Source organism: Eschrichtius robustus, chromosome 6 (assembly GCF_028021215.1).
Source record: "Eschrichtius robustus isolate mEscRob2 chromosome 6, mEscRob2.pri, whole genome shotgun sequence".
NCBI classification, from domain to species: Eukaryota; Metazoa; Chordata; class Mammalia; order Artiodactyla; family Eschrichtiidae; genus Eschrichtius; species Eschrichtius robustus.
The window spans coordinates 36,133,053-36,151,492 of record NC_090829.1 but is presented as its reverse complement, the minus strand read 5'-3'; the positions used below and the strand labels follow the sequence as shown (position 1 = coordinate 36,151,492).

At 41.2% G+C, this 18,440-nt stretch overlaps 1 protein-coding gene across 1 annotated transcript in view; it reads left to right on the top strand.

Annotated features, from left to right (window-relative positions):
* Positions 1–18,440, top strand: part of PLCH1 (phospholipase C eta 1) — a 227,094-nt gene that overhangs the window by 16,885 nt on the left and 191,769 nt on the right. The window contains exon 2 of the mRNA XM_068547370.1: positions 4,684–4,802. Coding sequence (XP_068403471.1) covers positions 4,724–4,802 — 79 coding nt within the window. The 5' untranslated portion in view covers positions 4,684–4,723. The remainder of the gene's footprint in view (positions 1–4,683; positions 4,803–18,440) is intronic.

The following is an 18,440-nucleotide window of genomic DNA, read 5'->3' as shown; positions in this document are numbered from 1 at the left end:
AGAAAGTGGGAGAAGGTGTTTCCTAGAGGAAAACCAGAGGAAGCAGGGGGACAGCCAGTAGTGGCTGCCACTGTGTGCTTTTTCTTAGGGGGCTTTAGTTAAAATGGGTGTTGCTGTGAAGGATTTCTCTTTCCTTTGTGGAGTTTTAAACGCATTGACAAATGCTTATTAATCAAAATCGTTCCTGCTTTTCTTAGTGAAAAGTGTCCTCGAATTTCTAATATTTTCTTTCTTCATGGTGTCCTGCCACCACAGGTTTATGTCTGGCCTGTAGTTTGACACTGGCAACTTTGGTCATGTATCTACAGAAAAAAATGGCAAAAATAAAGAAATGTGGAATGATTATAAAAGTTACTAATCGCTTATAAAATGGGCTTAGGGGGGCTTCCCTGGTGGCACAGTGGTTGGGAGTTCGCCTGCCAATGCAGGGGACAAGGGTTCGGGCGCTGGTCTGGGAAGATCCCACATGCTGTGGAGTGGCTAGGCCCGTGCACCACAGCTGCTGAGCCTGTGCTCTGGAGCCTGCGAGCCACGGCTGCTGGGGCCCACGTGCCACGGATGCTGGGGCCCACGTGCCTGGAGCCTGTGCTCCGCGGCGGGAGAGGCCACCGTAGTGAGGGACCCGGGCACCGTGGCAAGGCATGGCCCCCGCTCTCGCAACTAGAAGAAAGCCCATGCGTAGCAACGAGGACCCAACACAGTCAAAAATAAATAAAATAAATAAATTTTAAAAAAATGGGCTTAGGAACATTTCAACTTTTTAGATATTTTTAGTTCATCTGATGAATCCTCTCTGCATGCTTGCTTGGCTTCTTTTATTTCTTGTTGCTGCTTTCGAGTTTTTGGAGTTCGGAGGTTTTGAGTAGAGCTGATTACAATTTCTTTTTCAAATCACATATGTATTCTGTAGAAGTATGTTTATTGATATGGCTAGAATGTCACAATATGTTAGTAAGTTATGTGAAAAAAAAAAAAAAGGCTTCAAACTAATAGGATGTAGTTTGTTTAAAAAAAAAGACCACAGTATCCATGGTAGTTGTCTTTGGGTGGTAAGTGATATCACTATATAAGTTTTTTTTTTTTTCTTTTTTTTTTTAGCTTTTCTGCATGTTTCAAGTTCTAAAAATGGATAAAAAGAAATTGTTAAAGATAAATAAAATACATACATATAGCATTTCCTATAACTTTACCATCCATGAAAAAAGTTCATATTAACCTTGTTCTGAAGGCAGGATTTGAAACTAGTCTTAATAATGAGCTGTTTCTCTACCCGATGTTCCTTAGTCACTGTCAGTTATTAATTTTTTACAAGGATTGGGGATCTGTATGTTCTATAAAGAGTTCCAAATATAACATATATTAAATAGCAAATATTAAATCAATGAAAGTATATTTTAGTAGATATTTTCACCCATTATGTTCACACAAATGGGATCATGAAACACTCAAAAGATCCCTGCTTTGATACTGCTGAGCCTGGGGTTCCTGCCAGCTTTCTCGAATAGCTAGCTAGCAGTGCTATCTTGCAAGTTACACCTACTTTCTGGGCCTCAGTTTCCTTCTGGCTACACCATGTGAGGTTTGGCTGAGCTCATTTCTAAGGTCCCTTTCAGTTGCTTCCCCTTAGTGAGTGCTGGGCCCCTGGTTCCTCTAAATCTGTTTGTGGCTGAGATTGGCTTTATTGCACAGCTGTCTCTTCCCCTGCCTCAGCCCTACTGGCTCCATTCATTACCTCCACTTCCAGTTATCTCTCAATTTTGAAATCATTTGCTGTGATTCTGGAGGCCAGAGTGGGCACTTCCTTCCTTCAGTCTCAGACTGGAGGGAATCCAGGAAATGGGGCATAGAGCGAGGGCGTCACTGATGTTTACCGAGGGCCTGTAGTGTGTGCACAGCTCAGGTCTGGCACTCAGGGGTGGCTTACTGTCTGCCCTTCAGCAGCAAACAGATGCCAGGGGAGGTAAGACATGCCAATGATTAACCAAAATAGGAGACACACAGCCTGGAGACCATAGGGTTCAATTACTTATACCTTTGTGTTCTAGTTCAACCATTTAAACTGAGTCCCCTCTTCTTAAAAACACCTACCCAGCAGAGTTTGCAATCCAAAGGTACAATTTCAAGTCCCACTGCTGCTTTTTCCTAGCAGCATGGGTGAGTCACTGACTCTAACATCCTCTTCTCTCCTTTCATCTGGTTAAAAGGAAAGGCCAAATGAGAGTCAGGTATGTGCTTGTGTTTTGTTAACTATACACAAAAGCACCTTATTCTTTCATCTTCTGATTCCACTAACCCTCTTCCTTGGATTGAGAATGAACAGAGAGGGACAAATAAAGAATAATGACACATGAGAAGCAACCTAAGTGTCCATCGACAGATGATTGGATAAAGAAGATGTGGCACATATATACAATGGAATATTACTCAGCCATAAAAAGAGACGAAATTGAGTTATTTGTAGTAAGGTGGATGGACCTAGAGTCTGTCATACAGAGTGAAGTAAGTCAGAAAGAGAAAAACAAATACCATATGCTAACACATATATATGGAATCTAAAAAAAAAAAATGGTTCTGATGAACCTAGGGGCAGGACAGGAATAAAGACGCAGACATAGAGAATGGACTTGAGGACATGGGGACAGGGAAGGGTAAGCTGGGACGAAGTGAGAGAGTGGCATGGACATATATACACTACCAAATGTAAAATAGCTAGTGGGAAGCACCTGCATAGCACAGGGAGATCAGCTGTTGCTTTGTGACCACCTAGAGGGGTGAGATAGGGAGGCTGGGAGGGAGACATGAGAGGGAGGGGATATGGGGATATATGTATACATATAGCTGATTCACTTTGTTATACAGCAGAAACTAACATAACATTGTAAAACAATTATACTCCAATAAAGATGTTAAAAAAAAAAAAAGAATGACACATGAAACCATAAGATCAAGTTAGTAAGGAAAAGTTAGCATGAATACAGACAGTTCTCCTTAATTCTGTGTAACCTAAAATATTTCTTTTTTTTGTAAAATATGTCTAATATAAATCATGAATATACTTTTGTAGGAAATAGTTACTACTGATATTACCGAAAATTATTTCCAATTCTTGAAAAAAGGTATTCTTATTAAAAAACATGTCTTCAAAATCGAATACATGAATATATGTATAAATAAATGCATAAAAAAGACTGGAATGATTCACACCAAGCAAAAGTGGTCATTCCAGGAGAGAGACATGAAATGAGGGAAGAGGGGATTTTCAGTGAAAAAAATTTTTTCGAGCTTCAGTACTGAGTTTTTTAAAACTGAGCATATCTAACTGTATAACTAAAATACTTTTTGAAAGAAATCCTTGTAGTATGGCGTACTGGGTGGGGAGGGGGCAGGGAGGGTTGTCTCCATAATCACCTGTTTTCTATCTTATTTTACAGCTGGTTCTGTGAGTGATCGTATCTTGGCGTGATGGGACTCACCCTCAGGCCGAGGGAGTGGGAGAAGCAGCCGGATTTAGCCAGGTGGGGGTGGGGTAAGAAGAAGGGGGAGCCAGGTCTCCTGGAGCCCGAGAAAAGGTAGGATAGGTTACAGTTAGGGGAGGGAGGAAGCATGAGGCTTAGGGAGCCAAGGAGAAGCTCTGGCAAAAGCTTTAGGAACCTACACCAATTGTGGTTCCATTAATGAATAGGCACAGCTCTGATCGTTTATTTTTTTCAGTACTGACTCCATCCTGGAGTGCCTTTACAAAAGTCTAGATTGCTTTAATAGGACAGATAGACAAATTGCTTCCCACCTGTGGCTTTTCCTTCATGCCAGCCTTGCTTGATTTTGCCTGGCTTTATTCTGTGACCAGAAAAGAAGATGGAATTCTGCAAAGTTGCTTTAGCCAAATCCTGTGAACAAAGGGAGCCTTGTTCTGGGTTATGCACACGGGCTTCTGGAGGAGTCTAATTCGTCAGCTGGCATCTCTGCCTTTCAAGTCCTCGCTCCGGTTAGCACTGTGTTTCTCCGTCCGTGGAGGGGCAAGCCTTCTGGAGGAGCAGGCCCGCTGCTTGTTCACCCGGCTCTGGTTACAGGGGGCAGAGGCAGGCCCTAGGGGCCCGAAATGGACACCCATAGTGAGTCCAAGAGAGGGAGGCAGCCTTTGTTACTGTGTTTGCCTGGCCCGTGGCTACATGGACGCCATTATAATTTCTAAGATCTCCCTGGATTGATCAGGTATGCCGTCCACCAGACTGGTGCTGACACAGAAGTCGGAAACTGGGAATGACAGTCACCCTCCTGTTAGTCCCCTCCCCGCCTGAAACTGAGATTTCCTGAAAAGCTACCAGCATTGACTGGTTTGAGTCCTGGCTGAGTGTGGGCGAAGCCTGGAGCACATAAACCAGTTCTGAAACTTGTTCTCCGTTGGTGGATTGATTTTTTTCCCCCCAGGACAGCGGTAACTTTGAGCCCCGTAAGGTGCTATTAGAAAAAGCTCCTGTTGTGGTACGTTAAGTGACCTTCTATCCAGTGGGAAGACTTGTGGGGAATTTCTTGGGGCCTGGGGCATTCTAGCTCCCCACGTGGAGAAGGTGTGAGGCCTGCGTGCTGCCCGCTGATGCCCGGGGACTAACGGCGTCAGGCGGCCAGCGTGAGCGTGTGGCTTCCGCCTTCTTCATTTTCGTCTCCTTCCGTTTCCCTTGACAGAGCAATTTGGTTTTGATGCTGTGCCAGAAATCTTCTGACAATGAGTTACTGGAACTTGGAGAAAAGGAACTGTGTGCAGTACCGCAGGCATTTTCTGGTGGACAACAGTCTGTTTCACGGTGAGTTGCCTTTTCTACTCCTGTAGGCGGATCTTTTGTGTCTGAGAGCACTTTTATTCCAGCACGCTGGATGCAAATGTGGTATGATTGTTGGGTTGAACCAAGAGCTTGAATTAACTTGTTGATGAAAAGTTACCCAAGAATCCCCACTGGACTCATTCCGCAGAGTTGCAAGCTGTGTGCTGCACCTCAGCAGCCATAACGGCATCGTTACTTTCTACCTCTCAGGTTAGTTTATGTCGGTGCCTTTCCTCTTCTACTACACTGTCAACTCCAGTAATATCCCTTTCCGATGTTTGAAATTTGGGGAGCTAGACCCATAGGTAGTGCTCGGTTAATATCGGTGGATCATCAATCAGGGCTTATAACCAGCATGGTGTGTGCCTTCTGTCAGGCTCCACGTAAAATCAGAGCAGGCGAGGGCACTTAACCATAACTATCAGGGTGGATGACTGCAGCTGTAAATCAGAGAATAATCAGCGTTAGTCATTTTCATGGCAAACTAAGGTGAACTGCCTTTACCCTGCTGGCATATTTGTTTTGTGATATACAGCCAGGGATAAGCTCTGTCAATCCTGATATCAGGATGCCCTTGAGTGAAATTTACTTAAGAGTCAGAGATTCATGTGTTGGCAGAATTTTTGGAGTAATCTCCATTAAGAGCTGGTGGAATTGTAGAGGGAAGAGAGAGATTTCATGAGAAGTGGAGTGCTGCTGAACAGAATCCTTGATCTAAGCTGCCTTCAACTTTCTAAGTTTGGTTTTTCTTCCCCAATTTAGTGCAGACTTACTTTTTTTTTTTTTGCTTTAGATTAAGTTTAACATAACAAACTTAACCCTACTTACTTTGTTAAAGCACATTTTACAATGTTTTTTCACGTTCATTATGCCACCTCACTATCGGACTTAACTCCGTAGAGGATGCCTTCATTTACAGGTCAAGAAAGGGAAGCAGAGATGAAATGACCAGCCCAAGTTGGCATAGCCAGTTATTAGCAAGGTCAGATCTAAAATTCTAGCCTCTACCCTTCCATGCTGGCTCTCTTGGCATTGCAGTGGCGACAGCCTCTTAGCAAAGGAGACTAAGATATGGTGACTTAACATGCTGGCACTGAGTTCTGCTTTGTTTCCCTGTGAACCTCATCTAAGGACCCTGTTCGTTGCTTCATCTCTCACACAGTGTTTGCTGTGTGGTGCTTTCTGTTACAAATTTACTTATATTAAAAAAAAAAAAAAAAGAATAAATATGATAAAGAAACAGAGGCGTTAGAAAAATTAGCTTTATTTTTTCCAAGTTTTGTGCCAATTTTGAAAAAGTTCAGATTTTATTCATTCATTATTTTAGAATACCTTTGTCCAGAGAGCTCAAAGGCTATAACAACTTAAAAACAATTTCCTATGTATTGTTACAGCTGTGTTACCACTTAGTGAATTACTGTATTGCTGATGGTTTTGCTGAGGGCTGAGGAACATGATCCTATTGAATCCTTTCAACACCTTTGCGATAGTTATTATTCATCCCATTTTATGGATGGGGAAACAGAGGTTTGGGGAGGTTGTTGAAGTGGTGATCTAAAATCAAACTCATATCTGCTTAACTCCAAAACCCCGCTATTTTTTTCCAGGCTGCAACTCCATTTTAATAGAAAAATTAACACTCTGAGAGGTTTAAGTTCTATTCAACAGTATTCGCTCTGCTATTAACTAGCCATGTCTGATATTGACCAAGTTATATAATCCTTCAGGATCTCTGTTTTCTCCTCTGTGAAATGAGTGTGCTGGTCTCCGTGATTTTTTAGGTTCTTTCTAGTTCTAGTCTCTGAGATTCCATTGAAGTATTTCTGAGAATTACAGTTGCTGCATGTATTTTGTGAGCTATCTTGTCTCTGAACATGAGACTCACAAGAGGGCAGTAGAATACTTAAAATATGAATTGGTTACTTACGTTGAAGAATTACTCATTTGAGAAGATTTAGAGATATCAAATCTTCCCAAGATTAAAAGGACTAAAGCCAGTTAGAATTATGATTCTGTTCATTTATAATAAAGCAGTAGCTTTAAGTATTTCTGATAGTTAAAATATCATTTTGGATCTGTATGCCAAAGGATTTGTAATTCAGGAAAGAATGATGCCTCTTCTCTTCCACTATGTTTACTTCTGCAGAGAAGTAATGTCTGTGAAGACAGGAATTTATTTAACTTTATGGAGGATTGTGAGGAGTCTTGGTATATTTTAAGCCAAGGGAGCACTAGTGATAACATCTTTGTAGATGATTTCTGAACATTTCTGAGAAAAGATAGGGGACAGGACATGTTGAATCAGCAAGGTCAGATTTCTTTTAGAGGGCTTCTGCTGGTCTGCTGGTAACTCTCCTTACATAACCAAATCAAGCCAAACAAAAAGAAACAAAACCCCTTCCATTATAAACAGAAAAGAACCATTTCCTCTGCAAGATGACTTTTAGAATATGCAGACTCTGACTTTTAGAATATGCGGACTCAGATGTGCAAATTGTGCTAGCCAAACTTTAAGCAGTATTCCCAGGAGAAAGGAACCACCTTAAAATGAGGACTAGGTGGGCAGTAGGGGGTCAATAAAAGTAAAAATACAAATGTAACATTTGTATACTGTTTCACAGTTCATAAAGCACGTTCATAGCCTCCCTTTCTGAGTATGGAGGAGGTAGGTTCTCATTGGAAACAATGTAGAAAATTACCCACAATCCCGCAACCCAAAGAGTAACACTAATTGTCTGTTTCTATCCGGTCTTTTATCTCCTCTCATCTCCGCAACAATTCTGATGTAGGAATGGAATACCTGGAAAAGGTAGGAAATGGTGGGTACTAGGCAACAGAAATGAGCTGGTTGAATTGACTTAATTCGGTGTCAGTGAGGAGAGGACCCGTGGTAGGCATTATGATGAACTGTTTTTGTATTTCCCACTTGTCTGGCATTTGCCCAGATTTTTAGGGAATCTTGAATCCAAAGGGATTTTGAGCCTATCAAAGAAGCCAATTGCCAGAGGTTTTCTCTAGTTGGCTTTTGTTTTAACATGTTTGACATAGAGAAAAAACTTGAGCAAAGAATAATTTGTGTAGTATGAACCTTGCTTTAATGGCTTATATTTTCATGAATTATTTTTATTTGAAAATTACCTGTACCCTCAGCTCTTTCTCTTGGCTGTCGTGAATTGCAGCATTTTTTTCTGACCTGGGACACATATTCTTAAACCTGTTATCAGTGTATTTACAATTTATATATATCCAATTTCTAATGCACATAAGCTTTTTTCAAACATTTGAGTTCCTACTTGGGGGTGACTTAATTTTTGTTTTCATGCACTGCTAGTTATAATTGTGATGTTGGAAAAATTGTGAGGTTGGAAAAAATTGTGATGTTACTTTCCTGTAAGTTATATGGTATCACCCCTACTTACTATATTGAAATTTATTTCTGTTGCTCTCATGTTGTTATATGAATGTTTCTGAATGACCAAGACAAATCTAGACTAGAAAGGTTTTGAATTGAATTATGAGTGTACGAGGGATAAAATTAAGGATAGTTCTGTTATTAAATATTTAGGTAGTATGTCTTTTTAAAAAGTGCCTTTATATGTACTTTGACTTTGCCTCACAACAAACTTCTAATCAAACTAATTAATTAAATAATTACTTTTTAGCCAGCCTCCCCTTCCTGGCCAGAGGCCTAATTGGTGATGTAGGACAGAAACTGGACTGCCAGTTTGTAAAGGAAAGTAAGCTTGAATTGGACCCCAGAGACTAGTTCTAGCTCCATTTTTATGACTCACTTGTGTAGCCTTTGTCACCTAGGTGACCCTCAGTTTCCCTATTTCTAAAATGAGGGTTTTTCCAGATTCCGAAGTTCCCTTTTAGCAGCAACGTTGTGGTCTCTGTGTAGTCAAACAGGATGTGTGGTGAACGGGAGTGTCCTACAGGCCAGAACATGGGAAGAGAGGGCTGACAAGATGGCAATGAAGAGGAGTAAGATTCTTGTTTGATTGTAAACTTTGTAGCTGCATTTCCCTTTGGGTGTGTGTGTGTGTGTGTGTGTGTGTGTGTGTGTGTGTGTGTGTGTGTGTGTGTGTGTGTGTGTGTGTGTGTGTGTGTGTGTGTGTGTGTGTGTGTGTGTGTGTGTGTGTGTGTGTGTGTGTGTGTGTGTGTGTGTGTGTGTGTGTTCGTTCGTTCTTGAGTCCCTGGTAAATATGAAAGGAGAATGAAATTATGCAGGCATGAATTTCGGTTCTCATTAATTTAGGCCGGTTTATTAGCAAGGTATGACTTTGGCAGCCTGCCTGCTTTAGCGGTTTGGGGCGTTACTAGATTTTTTTTATCAGAGTGTCATTTCTTTACTGAGTCAAAGCCTAGCTTTTCCGGCCAATGACTGTACCTACATCCTCTTCTAGGTCCAGAAAAATACCAGTGCACAGAGAATTCCTGCTAATGCAGTGATAGTCAAGATATTGTGAACATCATTAAGATCAAAAATATTATCTCTTAGAGGAACACTGCATGGAAAAAATTTCAAAGACAGTTGAGAGAAAGTATAAAAAAAAAAAAAAAAAGATAGGCCTTAAAGGGAGAGAATGTACTTGAGTCATTTAAATGATATAATAGAACTAATTCTGGAAGCAGCCTTGCCCAGAAGATTCCTCTTTAGCCCCACACTCAAGTCTTCCCCTCCCCCCTCCACGGCCACCAGGCAGAAAGCACAGAGGGCAGGTATACTTTCACGTCTGTGATATTCAAGGGCATCTCGCGAACATGCCAGAGGCAGTGAAGGCTCAGCAAAGGGAGCAAGGCCTGTCCCAGGTGTGGCATCTTGCAGGGGCCACCCTCCCTCTGGGTTGCTTTGGATGAGTTGTCCCTTTGGGACTACGTTTCCATGTCAGCAAAATGCTTCAGTTTAGGACAAATGACCTCTAAACTTCTTCCTAAGTGGTAAAATTTCAAGAAATGCTTGTTTCTCCACTTCCCCTCCTCAGGCCACTTTTAAACAGAGGCCAGCTGGGGAATTTGCTGTGAATTAACTGACCAAATTTATTTATGTACTTCTTCCCTTGCCCGAGATAAATCAGAGCCAGCCATTCAGGCCTTACAAAAGTAGATACTTATATCTAGTTAGAACACAAACTTTAATGTGAGCTAGTATGAAACAATCTTATTCTATAACTTTTTGGGAACATGTGTTCTTCCTTCATCCCTTGGAGATAGAGAAAATTGTCAAGGAAAGTCTCAGTGAAATGCTATTTATATCAAAATCCAAAGTTCATTTCCTTTTTTTTTTCTTTTTTTGGTCTTTCTCCATGATGACCAAACTGGTTTATTGAACATTCTCAACTTGGTGTAGCATATAAACAAAATTGTTTTATTTTTCACCAATTACTACTTTAAAAAATACTCTTTGCAACATCTTGGGCAGATTCTATTACTTTCTGGCTACTTCTGGTTACTGAGGGTCTAATCCAGTTTAAAAGGTTAATCTCAAACTCATCTAAATCCCATCTTCTCCCTTACCTGCATCGTGGGCCTGACCTGTCTGTCAGGGGTTCAGGGTGGGCGTTCATTTGGCTCTGCTATAGTTCTTCTCCTTGAAGGAGGAATTCAAGGCCTAGATCCTCAGATTTTGGTACAAGGAAGAGAGATGGGGGAAAAGCAAAGGTCTTTGAGCTGCACCCCGGCCAGTTTGTATGTTAGTGGCGGTGAGATGATCAAGACTCTCTCTCCTGTTCCATCTTCTGTGGATGTTTGGTTTCACCCTGACCCCTCTTTCACCAAGGACTCTGCAGAGAGGACCCGCTGTCTCCCTTCAGCCCCACCCGTTGTCCATTTCTTATTCCCTCTGGCTGAAGCCTGGCTTCCCTTGCCCTGAGGGCTCTTGGGCAACTCCCTGGTCCCTGCCTTTTCTCTTATCTCCGTGTTTCTGCACATGGAGCTCTGCAGGCTGCTGCGGGCTGTGGAGGATGGGCTGGCTATGAAGTTGCTCCTGTCCTCCTCCCAGACCTCCTGATCTCAATCTCTCTGTTTCTTCTCACGCTGTTATGGGGGCTACTCCCACAGGCCTTAAGAAGCCTCTGAATTATTCTTTTGTAGCTCTTCCCCTCCTTGTCTCTGGGAATGAGGGGGGCTCCGATTTTAATCTTCAGAGTACTGTTTGTGCCACTCCAGGTGCCTAGGCTGTACATGTAACAGGGGCTCAGGTCATGTGATTTTGAATGGATGGAATCCCACCCTCTTCACCCCTGACAGTTCTCCTTGGACCTCTCTAGAGCCACTCCAGGCTGGTCCTTGTCCACGAACATTTTGGATTAGAGAGACTTCCTTTCCCCAAAGGTACTAGTGTTCTTTATTGTGCTTGCTTCTTGCAAGGTTGTGTAGCTGGATTGATCAGAGCCAAGCAACGATCTAGATTTATAAAAATCCATGGTGAGATGTCTTGGGCCTCTTTTCCCCATCGGGAATCTAATTTGATGGGATTTTGCTGACAAAAGAGAACCCACTGTGTTCTCTTTTGTCATGCTTTCCGTGTTGAGGTCATTCACATTCCGTAATGATGGAGGGCATGAAAAGATCCTGGTGGAATGTGTAGCAAAATGGCAAACTGAAGATCTGGATACCTGGGAAGCCCTGATGGATGAGAAGTTAACAGTGGTCAGTCTTTGAAGCTTTAGCTTTAGTCGTTGTTTGAAACAAGCCTGTTGTGTTAAGTGATATCCTTGGCTGGCCTTTCCCGATAGACTCTCAAATTCTCTCAAACCTATGGCCACTGGGAGTCCAGTCAAGCAGAAGGGCCCTTGATTATTTTATTCCTTTATGCTTGGGAATACCAATTTTCTAGTTACTAAGTTAGAAGAAATATATCTAATAAACAGTCAACTTTTCCTTCAGATTTGCAGACTTCTCACGTTTTAAGTGGTTACTTAAGAGAATTATGTCCCCTTAGACCTGTGTTACAAATTTAAGCCTTTGTTCTTTAAGCTGCATTTCCATAATTATAATTAATTTTCCTCTGCTCTCTCATTTTCCCAGTTGTCATTTCTACTCTGTGCCTAATGTATGCACAGAGATTGATGGGAGGATGAAATGTCTTTCCACGGGTAGATTCAGGGTTCTTCCAGAGCAGCATAATTATTTAATTTAGTTATACAAAAGGTCCAGATTTTTTTCTTGGACCACAGTAATAATTATTAGTGATTGTATTTGTAATCACAAAACCCTCTTGTCTCCCATCTATCAAAACAAAGATGAAAAATTCCAGTTTGGTCCTTTACACTGTGTACATGAAAAGTCATCCCAGTGGACCTGTGATAGTTTATATATTTTTAGGGCTCATTCATTTCAGCAGGTATGTTTGGGGTTGTTACAGATGCAAACTGTTGGCTTCAAAGGGATAGTCAGATTTTTTAAAAATTTAAAGCCCATAGCCTAGTGTGTTTTTCACCCATTCCCGCAGCTTCAACTCCCATCTATGTGCCGATAGCTCCTAACAGTGTATTCCTGGCTTAGCACCTTACCCAGATGTCCATCCTCCTACCTGACAGCTCCAGTGATGCCTGCAGGTCCTCAGACTCTGCATGTCTGGAGCAGAATTCCCTCTTCCCCACCGGTACCCGGCTGCCTTGCCAGCCTTATCTCTTGCTTCCCCTCCCTCTTTGCACCACAGCTACACTGACCTTCCCGTTCCTTACCCACAAAACTTACCCCTTCTTTGCTTAGCTGGCTGCTACCCCATCCTTCAGACCCCAGAATAAGGGTCCCCTCTGCAGAGAAGCTTATACTGACTTCCCAGACCGGGTCAGTCCCCTTTGTATGCTCTCCTATCACCCTGCATTGCTGCCTCATTGCAGTATCACTGTTGTAATAAAACAATTAATTTTGTGATAACCAGTTTAATTTTTGTCCTCCTTGTACTTCTGAGTTCCAGGGGAGCAGAGACTGTTCTCACTCGTATCTCCAGTACATAGTAAAGTGCATTGCATACACTCATTTTAATTACAGGGGAGATAAGAACCACCTACTGTTTCATTATTTTTGCACTCTCAAGTTTGGCCTTTAATCTTTTTTTAATTAATTTTTATTGGAGTATAGTTGATTTACAATGTTGTGTTACTTTCTGCTGTACAGCAAAGTCAATCAGTTATACATATACATATATCCACTCTTTTTCTGATTCTTTTCCCATATAGGTCATTACACAATATTGAGTAGAGTTCCCTGTGCTATACAGTAGGTCCTTGTTGATTTTCTATTTAATATATAGTAGTGTGTATATGTCAATCCCAATCTCCCAATTTATCCCTCCCCACCAACCTTGGTAACCATAAGTTTGTTTCCTACATGTGTGACTATTTCTGTTTTGTAAATAGGTTCATTTGTACCATGTTTTTAGATTCCACATATAAGCTATATATCATGATATTTGTCTTTCTCTGTCTGAATTCCTTCACTTAGTACGATAATCTCTAGGTCCATCCATTGCTGCAAATGACGTTATTTCATTCTTTTTTATGGCTGAGTAATATTCCATTCTCTATATATACCACGTCTTCTTTATCCATTCCTCTATTGATAGACATTTAGGTTGCTTCCATGCCCTGGCTATTGTAAATAGTGCTGCAATGAATATTGGGGTACATGTATCTTTTCGAATTATGGTTTTCTCTGGATATTTGCCCAGGAGTGGGATTGCTGGATCATATGGTAGCTCTATTTTTAGTTTTTTTAAGGGACCTCCATACTGTTCTCCATAGTGGCTGTACCGATTTACATTCCCACCAACAGAGCAAGAGGGTTCCCTTTTCTCCACACCCTCTCCAGCATTTATTGTTTGTAGGTTTTTTGACGTTGGCCATTCTGACTGGTGTGAGGTGACACCTCATTGTATTGCATTTTTCTGATAATCAGTGATGTCGAGCATCTTTTCATGTGCCTCTTGGCTTTTCGTCTTTGTGCTGTGGAATTCATCAGTCCCTTGGCTGCAGACCCTCTTCTTCCCTTCACTCATGCTTTTGCCTTGGAGAACAAAAGAATACACCTAAACCATTCCTTCCTGAGATTGAGAAGGGAAAGCCCACTTTGCTGAGAATCCTAGTGTGCTTTAGAAAAGATGATTACAGATGTATAATGCCTCAAAGTGGAAAAGGACAAACCCATTTCTTTAAAAGAATTTCTTAGACTTTTTGAATTCATTTAATAATACTTTCCAGAATTTACATGTTGGTTATATATGGGTTTATTTTATTCAACTCTGAAAATGGAGGTTTTGCCTGTTAAAATAACCCTATTAATAAAAGATGTTTAATTGCAGTATTTTGCATACTATTAAAATTCTCTGCTGCTTGAGTCTGAAAATCTTCAGGCACAGAAGTGAGTTGTCATCTGTGGGGTAATTCTTACCCCAGAGAGCAGAATAGACATGCACCAAAACAAAAGCACCAGCTTTCTCAGTAAGAGAGGAGGAAAGGAGGCCTGGGGGTGCATGAAGAGAATAATCAAACAGCTTCTTTAAAAGTTAAGAAGATGGGGGCTTCCCTGGTGGCGCAGTGGTTGAGAATCTGCCTGCCAATGCAGGGGACACGGGTTCGAGCCCTGGTCTGGGAAGATCCCACATGCCGCGGAGCAACTAGGCCCGTGAGCCACAATTGCTGAGCCTGCGCGTCTGGAGCCTGTACTCCTCAACAAGAGAGGCCGCGATAGTGAGAGGCCCGCGCACCGCGATTAAGAGTGGCCCCTGCTCGCCGCAACTAGAGAAAGCCCTCGCACAGAAACGAAGACCCAACACAGCCAAAAATAAATAAATAAATTAAAAAAAAAAAGTTAAGAAGATGCACTTTTATTTCAGATTTACAAACAAGAAAAATGGTGAGCATCTAGGCCTTTCATCTAAGAATCTCAAGCAACAGGAGAGTACATTTCTGACTTCTAGGTAGCAAAGTTACCCCAAGAATAATACCTACTTGGGTAGAATAAATGTAGAATCTGTGAAAACATTTTTTGTCCAATTTTGTCTTGTCAATATTCCTTTCTTGGCCAGAATATGTGACTGACATATAACAGTGATCTCAGAACTTCTTGTATTTGAATGTAGAAGGTGGTGACTTATTCCCAATTAAAAGGGAGAACAGTGCACACATTTATTGTTTAGTGTCCTATTTTATTCCTTGGCAACTTGAAATTGAATATCAATGCATATCCACAAATGACCATTTTTTTGAAATTATACCAGTGTCAGAATTTCAATACCTTTCAGCAGAGGCTTATCTCTAGAGACTTGTATTAATTAACTCTTTTAGCCAATGGTTCCCAGACTTGGTTGCACGTTGGAATCACCTGGGGGTATTAAAAAAACTGTTGTGTGGGTCCCAGCCCAGAGGTTCTGATTAATTGGTCTGGGTTATGGCTAGGGCCTGGGGGAATTTTTAGAACTCTTCAGGTAATTCCGATGGGCAACCAATTAGATTCTGGTGTGTTGAATACTCCAGACTTAAGGTGGCAAATACATATTCTCTCAACGGGACTATAGAATTCATGAATTTGATAATGGTTATTTTTCTGTGATGATAGCCTATTTTATACTGAATCTTGAAGGTATGCAAGGGGGGACATCTCATAAGAATATGGATGCAAGTATGTGTTTGAACATAGAAGCAGAAAATGTAGGAGTCATTTATGCTTGGCATTTTGTGGATGCTGGTTTTCTATAAAATTTTTTTTCACTTAATTTTTTTCTGATAGCAGTACAAGTTCACCATTGAAAAGTTGGAGAGTATAGAAAAAACTAAAGAAATAGGAAGAAATAATCTATAATCTCAGTATGTGTTTTAAGTCTGTACTTTCTTAAAGTGATTTAAAAACCAAAGACTAAGTAGTGATTCTTTTTTTTTAAATAATTTATTTATTTAGGCTGCGTTGGGTCTTCGTTGCTGCGCGAGGGTTTTCTTTAGTTGCTGTGAGCGGGGGCTACTTTTCATTGTGGCGTGCGGGCTTCTCATTGCAGTGACTTCTCTTGTTGCGGAGCACTGGCTCTAGGCGTGCCCGCTTCAGTAGTTGTGTTGCCTGGGCTCAGTAGTTGTGGTGCACGGGTTTAGTTGCTCCGCGGCACGTGGGATCTTCCCAGACCAGGGATCGAACCCGTGTCCCCTGCACTGGCAGGAGGATTCTTAACCACTGCGCCACCAGGGAAGTCCTAAGTAGTGATTCTTAACTCTAGTTATACATTAGAATCTGCTGGGGTGCTTAAAAAATACTGGTGGTTGGGTTCTACCCGATCCTAGTTAAATCATCTCTAGGCGGGTTGGGGTGGGCGCCTGTGTGGTCATCCTTTCATTCCTTATATCTGTATCTTTCTGTTTAACTTCAGGTGATTTTGATGTACTGTGAGGGGTGAGAATCACTGGGCTAAAATTGTTGACTTACTAAAATATTGATCTAATCAGTAAACTAAATCGAATTAATTTACTGATTTAGAACAGTATGTAATTATTTGCTAGTTTGAGCAAAAGTGATGCATGAAACTCTTGATTTTATGCAGAGGAGTGGGAGGGGCAAGTGATATGCTCACCTTCATATGGTCATTTTTTTCCAACAGATTTATTTCCTATTCCTTTTAATATCATGCTTTCTTAGTGCCCTTTAAGTATGACTTGTCTTAACATTACAGCTGATATATTTGTTGCATGATACAAATATATACCTTTTAGCCTTAACTGACTTCACAAGGTTATCCATGGCCTCCTGATGGTAAACAGAAGTACTTTGGGAAGATTCTTAACAACAGGAAGCAGAATGTATGAAGTGTTTTGTTTTGATTAATCCATAATGAAGACTACACAGTTCACAACAGGATAAATTAAAGGATGGATGCAGAAATAAATATGAAGCCCAGGAATTGGGAGATCAGTACCATCATTTGGAGTACATCAGATTAATCTTGAGTATTATTAGAATTGTGTTTGTCTATCTACCCTGGAAAACTAAGGCAAACTTTGTCAGCCCCTGTAGACATATGTTCTGCCTTCATCACTTCACATGTGAGAAGACTGATTCTCAGTGTCCCTATGTTATTCCTAGAAGTTCAGAGTTGTGAAGGAAAAATCTTGTCTTCTCAGATCACTCTTGTTTTGCATGATAGTTCCTTCTTTGCACATTGGAGTCATATGGGGAACACAAAGAGGAATTTGGGGTCAAGGTTAAGATAACTAAGTTTAGACCTTGTCAGGAGGAATCGGTGGATTCTGTATTCCAGTATTCTTGGGGCACCATCAGGAAATGTTAGCGCTGATGCTGAATCAAGGTTATCATTAGGACTGGTGATGCTGGTTGCTTTACTAGCATTATCTCTTTTAAAGAAATTTTATAGAAGATTTACAATGTTGTGTTAATTTCTGCTGTACAGCAAAGTGACTCAGTTACAAATATATATATTCTTTTTCATATTCTTTTCCATTATGGTTCATCACAGGATATTGAATATAGTTCCCTGTGCTATACAGTAGGACCTTGTTGTTTATCCATCCTATATATAATAGTTTGCATCCAGCGTTATCGCTTTTAAGTCTTTCATCAGGACAGTTATAGGGATGAAACTCAGAGAGGTAAACATTTTGCCAAAAACCACATTGTTAGGTTATGGTGTTCAAACCCAGGTTTGTCATACTCTAAAATCCAGAGTGTTTCCACTATTGTGACACAATGATGTATTACACGAAGTTTTTTCTTTTAAAGCAGTTCGGATTTGGGGATGGGTAGGATGGATTCGAATGTTTTAAAAGAACTTCAGACCTTTTAGAGGTCACTAGAGAACTCCACAGAAACACCATGGTGAGCTGCCCTCAGGCTGAGAAGGGAGCTTAGGGAACTGGGGTAGGGGCTGAGAGCTGGTATCTACTGGAGTGGTCCCTGGGAGCTTGTTAGAAATGCAGACTCAGCCCCACCTGGGACCTGCTGTATTGGAATCTGCATCTTCCCCAGATCTCCAGGTGATTGAGTGTACAGTAAAGTGTGGGCAGTGCTGCTCTGAGAGACCCACTGGGCTTGGGTGTGAGTCCTCATGAGTGAGGGGTTAGTCCGTATTCTTCAAGGAACTGGTGGAAGAGGAATGGGGTTAGAGGGAAGAGAATAACTCCCACAAACCAACACATTTAGAGGATGGAAACTTGTGTATATAGTTAAGGATGTAAGCAACACCCTGGTCTGCAGTGTGCATGGCATAGCAGAACTAGAAAGGACTTGAGAAGCCATCTGATTGGGGAATTCTGAACAGAACCTCTAGCTGGGCTTCAGGAAGCTGTGAAATCTCTGAAAATATCATTCCAAACACTCTGTGTATATATGCATATACATTTGTTCATCCCCCTCCTATGAACAAAGTCCTTCGCTTTCATCATATTTCAAAGCAATCTGTTACTTGCCCCTTTGGAACATTATAAACCTTTGACTAAAACCACTCTCCTTTTATAGATGAGAAAGCATATTCATATTCAACCAGCTAGTTGCAGGGTTAATTCTAAAAGCCAACATTCTGCCATTCCAGCTCAGCTGGTCTTTATGATCTGAGCTAAATATTATGAAATGGTAAGTGGATTTTCTGTGGGATCAGTCTCACAAATCTCTGCATTTTCT